The sequence below is a fragment of the Serinus canaria genome, chromosome 27 (genome assembly GCF_022539315.1).
Source record: "Serinus canaria isolate serCan28SL12 chromosome 27, serCan2020, whole genome shotgun sequence".
In the NCBI taxonomy this organism is placed as follows: Eukaryota; Metazoa; Chordata; class Aves; order Passeriformes; family Fringillidae; genus Serinus; species Serinus canaria.
This window is the reverse complement of record NC_066340.1, coordinates 5055287-5061286: the sequence shown is the minus strand read 5'-3', so window position 1 is coordinate 5061286 and position 6000 is coordinate 5055287. Positions and strand designations below refer to the sequence as shown.

The 6000-nt window shown below is 52.9% G+C and overlaps 1 protein-coding gene across 2 annotated transcripts in view; it reads left to right on the top strand.

Moving 5' to 3' along the window:
- The first annotated feature begins 1840 nt into the window (after nucleotides 1–1840).
- LOC103821678 (acid-sensing ion channel 2) overlaps nucleotides 1841–6000 on the top strand; it is a 460082-nt gene continuing 455922 nt past the window's right edge. Inside the window, exon 1 of one of the 2 annotated variants that reach the window (XR_007780224.1) lies at nucleotides 1841–2687. Coding sequence is in view for 1 of the 2 variants with exons in the window: in XM_050985563.1 (XP_050841520.1) it covers nucleotides 2124–2687 (564 nt within the window). In the remaining variant the exon portion in view is untranslated. The remainder of the gene's footprint in view (nucleotides 2688–6000) is intronic. The other variant, XM_050985563.1, reaches the window with a different exon arrangement.

Below are 6000 nucleotides of genomic sequence, written 5' to 3'. Positions count from 1 at the left end.
CCTGCCTTCACTCACAGGCACAGATGCAGGAGGAGGGACCATATTTTGCATTTCAGTGCTGATGTGGATTTGTACAAGAGCAAACAGACTCTGGAGATAGCTCCTGCTCCCTCTGCACCCCAGCCATTCATGACAACAGAGTGCTGGAACTGTCTGGCTATGGAAGGAGGCTTCAGGGCAACCACCTGGTATGAAAAGTCCTCCTGGGAAAACCATCTCGGGGTCCCAAGTCCTTTGTCCCCTCTTTGCCTCAGATTCCCTGGTGTAAAATGGAGACAGTAGTGTTGTAGCAGGGCTGGTATGGGTAGCTGAGACTGAGAGATATTCCCATAGGAACATCCATGCTGGGGGATGCCACAACTCCCCTTGCCTTTGGCTACCGAGGCCAAATGTGGAGACAGCAAAGCTGAAATTATCTCATCTCTGGGTGAAAACCGTCAGGGGGAGAACAGGGTGGCTCATGGCCTGGGGACAAGAGTCTTGAGGGTCCATCAGTGAAGTCAAGCATCTGAAAGGTGAAGGGGCCAAATGGTGCAAATGGTCTGTTGTCATGGTAACCACACTCAGGGTTATAAATCCAGAAAGTGGGCTCATTTAATCTTTAAAGGTGGCTGAGAATCATGAGGCATTGCCCTGCAGATCCTGACAGGCTCTGCCTGTGCTTCAACCCTCTTCTACCACCTCATTCCAACTGGGAAAATCATGTTCTGGGCACTTCCATGCTCTGGGACCCTCACCTGCTGTGGGGCTAGGTGCTGTACAGAGACAGAAATCCTGGGGTTTCATTCTGGATCTGAAAAAAGGCAAGCAATACCCCTGCTGTTCATGGGGCCGGTATGGAAGGAAGTTACTCCGACCCTGCTCAGACCCAGCACCTCACACCTCTGGTGTGGATCCCCCTCATTCGCACTCCTGCAGTAGCACCACGCATGCACCGAGGCATCGTCACGAATCTGCAGCATCTGCTAGGTAGAAAAACCAGTTTTCCTCCTGTCCGCCCCCTCCTTCCCAACCTCCCGGCTGCATGCACATCTGGGAGCGCCTTCCCCAAACACATCCGTCACAGCTGCCTTCGGCGGCACACGAAACATCTGGAGATCCTCCGGGGGGGCCGAGCCGGGGGCTCAGGAGCTGCTGGGCGCAGCCCCGGCCCCGCCGCGGCACAGCCAGTGCCAGACTGAGCCCGGCTGGAGCTGCCGGGCTCGGGTCCTCTCCCTGCCCTGCCCTGCCGCGGGCTCCGGATCCCTGTGCGACCCACGGCTCCCAGCGCTTCTCCCTGAGAGTCCTGCAGGGCAGGAGGGCTCCGAGGCAGACAGGGCAGAGAGGAGAGACGCTCCAGCCCCGCCGCTGCCCGGCTTTTGCCCTGACGGGGTTTTGCTCGGAGCTGCCGAGTGAAAGAGAAACTGAGCAGCAGTCCCCTTCTTTTCTTTTATTTTTCAGCCGTTCCTTTTATTTTTTAGCCTTTCCTTTCCGCTCCCCCTTTTGCTCTCCTATTTCTCCTCTGAATTAGCTGCCCACCTTTCCCTTGCAAATCACACCGACAGCACAGGCTGGGTTTTCGGGGTGGTGTTTTCTGCTCAAAATGGAGAGGTGAGGAGGAGGAGAGATGCCTGAATCCTGCAGTCGCATCCCCGGAGCTCGGGGAGCATCTCCCGGTCGGACTGAAGATCCGCGGGAAGCAGCATGCTCAGCTTTCCGCACTAGTTAACAGCCTGCGAGCTCCCTCCGCTTGTTTAAGGCTCGTTCGCTTTATCTCAGCTCCCCTCGGCGCGTGTGTGCTTGAGTGTGTGTGTGCAGGGGGAGGACTTTATTGCCATTGGCTCAGCTTTCGCTGCCCACCCACATCTCTTCCACATCACCTTGGTGTCTCCCTAAATAAAACCAGCCCTCCTTATCGCACCGAGGAAATCAAGACCAAGAGTTTGAATGGATTTTATATAAATATTTACCCCGACGAAGCTACTGCTGAGCTCGTGGGATAAACTCGCAGCAGCTGGTCTCACTCTGCTTCCCTCGCCTGCCTCTGAAAGGGTTTAATTACTTTGGAGAGGAGAGGGGAGAGATCCAGATCCCAGTTCTGGCTCAGACTGACCCAAAAAGCAGGACCAGGATTTAAATGAACTATGGATCTGAAGGACAGCAACAGCGAGGGCAGCATGGGCAGCCTGCAGCCTTCCAGCATCCAGATTTTTGCCAACACAACCACGCTCCACGGGATCCGTCACGTCTTTGTCTATGGGCCGGTCACCATCCGGCGCCTGCTCTGGACCTTGGCTTTTGTGGGCTCGCTGGGTCTGCTCCTGGTGGAGAGCTCGGACAGGGTGGCTTTTTACTTCTCCTACCAGCATGTGACCAAAGTGGATGAGGTGGTGGCGAACAGCCTGGTGTTTCCTGCTGTCACCATCTGTAACCTCAACGAGTTCCGCTTCTCCCGGCTCACCACCAACGACCTGTACCATGCTGGGGAGCTCCTGGCTCTGCTTGATGTGAACCTGCAGATCCCCAACCCTCACCTGGCTGACCCTGCTGTCTTAGCCACCCTCCAAGAAAAGGCCAACTTTAAGCAGTATAAACCCAAAGTTTTCAGCATGCAAGAGTTCTTGGCACGGGTTGGCCACGACCTGAAGGATATGATGCTGTACTGCAAGTTCAGGGGCCAGGAGTGCAACCACAAGGACTTCAGAACTGTGAGTATGAGCAGACTCTCTGTTTTTCTGTTCTCTGGGCATGTGGACCATGGTGTTACAGAGCCAGGACAGCCCTAGAGGTCTCTGGCCAAGCTGTGTGGGTCTGGTGTGGTGAGACAGTGGCTGCCAGGCTCTGACATGGCAGAGGAGGAGCGGGAGGAAGCCTGTTGAGCAGAAGTTTGTTTGTTGGAATCCTAATGGGGGTTTTGCAAAGGGTTTGTAGCAGGTCCGGCCTCCATGCTGAGTAAAGCCCACGGCTCTCAGTGTTTACTCAGGGTCAGATGGATGCTGCTGAGCATCACAGGGGACCTGAGGGTCTCTTACCATGGTCAGTGGATGTCAGCCAGCTGAAGGAAGCAGAGAGGGCTGGACAGAGCCAGCAAGAAGGGAAGGTGCTCAGGACTGGTCTGAGCAGTGTCCAGCTGTCTCTCTCCATGTGTTTGCAGCATTGCTGGAACTCTGGAAGGGGAAATTTTTCTTCTTGTTCCTGGTGTTCATGGCTCATAAATTCTGGTTTGCGGCAGAGTGTGGGTAGCAGCTGGGTACCTGCCTGGTGCTGTGTCCTTCCTGTGCTGTGTTAGATGAAAGGAGGAGAAAGTGAAGGAGAGGAAAAGCAACTGAGAGCATGAGATCTGATCCCGGTCTGCTCTGAGACGGGGGGAGGTGGATCGAGCCAGGTGTTTGAGCATGCAGAGGGAAGTAGCTGCTGCTGAGTTTCCAGCTTCTGGCTGACCCTGATGGCAGTGCAGGCTGGCCTGGGTGCTGTGGTGGTAAATGTGTCAGTGTAAAATAAAAATTACTAGGAGGTTTCCTGGCTGAAGTGATGCCCCTCTGTGCCACTGGGGCAGGTGAGTGGACTGGGCAGGATTTGCAGAGAGGGCTGAGCCCCATACTGGCTGAGCTGGGGCATACTGGGCTCTGGGCTAAGTCCCACTGTGCTCTCAGGCCATGCTGGGCAGTGCCTCGGCCATGTGATCCTGGAGTCAGGAATGTTACAGGTTTCAGGTGGTTATTTCTTGGGAGTGCTGTTCCTTGTTCTGCTAATTATAGTGTGTCCTGCAGAGAGCAGGTCCTGGGCAGGGTTTGTGATCCCCTGGTTCATCAGCAGAATCTCTGTCTGGTTTTGGGAGAAGGGAATATTTCTATCTGTGCTGCTTTGGATATCTGGACAAATGAGTCCAACTGACTCCAGCACCAAAGTTGTTGCCATCTCCTGGACTGTGCTCTCTTTACACCCCGGAGCGGGAACATAGAATTGTACACCTCAGTTATTACCTGTGAATATCTCCGATGTGTGTCTATTTCAAACTGGCTATTCAGGCAAACCATTCCCTTGTTTCTGCTCCCTGGGCAGGTCTGAGCAGGGGTTGGGTCATCCAAGCTGTAGGAAGGCGTCAACCAAGTTCCAAGGAGAGGAGCTTGCTAAAGAGAAGGCCTGTGTGAGCAGGTCTGGAGAATGGGATAAAAAAGGAGAAACAGATGCAAAAGTCCAGGGGACAGAAGAGTTGGGAAGTGAGGTCAGATCCCAGGAGAATGGACAGACTTCTCTTGACTGTAGCAAAGTGTGGGGATTGGGAGGTATTCCACCTGTGGACTTGCCAAGAATGAAATAAGAACTAGCCAAAAGCAAAAACCTCAAAGCTAGCGAGCAACCAGCACTTTCAAAGCACCTGCAGGGCTTAAATAAGGACTTTGAAAAGCAGAAGACAGGAGCTCTTGGCAGCCCACCTGGGACCCAGCAGGGTGTCACCCCTAACTATTGAGTTTTTGAGGTAATTGCTTCTGAAACAATTATTTTAAATTTTTTTTCTAATGGGGAATACTGTAGTTTCCAGAAAGACAAACATTCCCTGTCTGCCAAAAAAATTCTCTGCTTAAACAGATCAGGGCAAGCTAGAAAGAGACAAGATCTTATGGACTGACAGCACTTGTCCTTGTCAAAGTGAGAGACTGAGTGCAATAATTCAGCCCATTCTGCAAAGCAGCTCCTACCTGAGCCAGAAGACAACATTGTCTCTCACAGAGGCAGGGCTTCCATCTCACTGACCCCAGGTAATCCCCCAGGTTATGGAAATCCAGGAAGTAGCACTCAACAGGGACACAACAACCCTGTTTTTCTTCCAGATTTTACTTCTCAGATAAAAGGCAGGAAAAAGTGTCTGTTTGAAGGATGAGTAGGTGTTTCCACAGGGAGAATGCTGTAAAGGTCTGTGAGCTGCCTCCAGGCTGAATCAGAACCTCATGTCCTGGATGAATTTTGCATTTAATCACCACCAACCTGTTGCAGCTGCACACGGGCTCAGTGACAGCACATCCATCCTGCTGCAGCGCCCGCTGGAGAAGAGTCATCACTGAAGCTTGATTTGTTTCCTGAAGGGAAACAGGGTGTAAATCCCAGGGCAGTTTGCAATATGTCATCAGGGTGAAGAGCTACAAGGGTTTTATACAGACTCCCCAGATTCTGGCAGCTGGGAGCAGAGGAGGCAGGAGTTTTGCAGCAGAGGGCTGCCCCAAACAGGAACTCTGCTGCTGGAGGAGTCAGTGCTGTACTGCCTCTGGTCAGCTCTGCCCTCTGCTGCGTGGGGGTTTTGTGTGCAGGGTGTCCCTGAATAAAGCCCACACCACAGTGCTGCTGCTGCTGAATGGAGAGCAGGAGCTGAAATGGTAGCATCTAGGCACTTTGAAAACACTTGACTTTACCCTTCTTCCTCCTCCACTGCCCTGTTTAAATCCTCTGTCACTGCTTTAATAACAGGGCTTGAGCTGTGTTTTCCCTACACTTCCTGCTCCTTCTCCCCCTAATACCTCTCAGACAGCATTTCCCATATTAAGGTCTGCTCACTGGAGTGTGCACCCACAGCTTTTTTGCAGAAATACCCCAAAGGGAACAGCCAGGTCTTAGCAGAATGTGCTGATCCTGTGCTGGCATTGCCAGACACAGAGCAGCAGAGAAAATAATGCAGAGCTCTGCTGTAGGCAAAGCCAGTGAAGAAGAGAAAATTGGCAGAACATGCTTTAGCAAAGCCATTCCCTTGGAGTATGTGGAGGAGGAAAGCCTGAGAGCAGCAGCCAAGGAAATCCCCTCCTTGTTTTCTGCATTGCTCCCCCCAGGAGGTCGTGGTTGAAGCTGACCTTGCAGATGGCATTTTCCTGGAGGAGCTGTGCTCCTGCTGCTCCATGTGACATCAAGGTCTTCGTTCCACTGCTGCTGAGCCTGGCACAGCTTGAGCTCATCAGCCCTCGCCACAGCACTGTGATGTTTGGGAGTCCCTTTGGGTGTGTGGAGCAAAGCCTCTTTCCCAGGGCTGCTGGT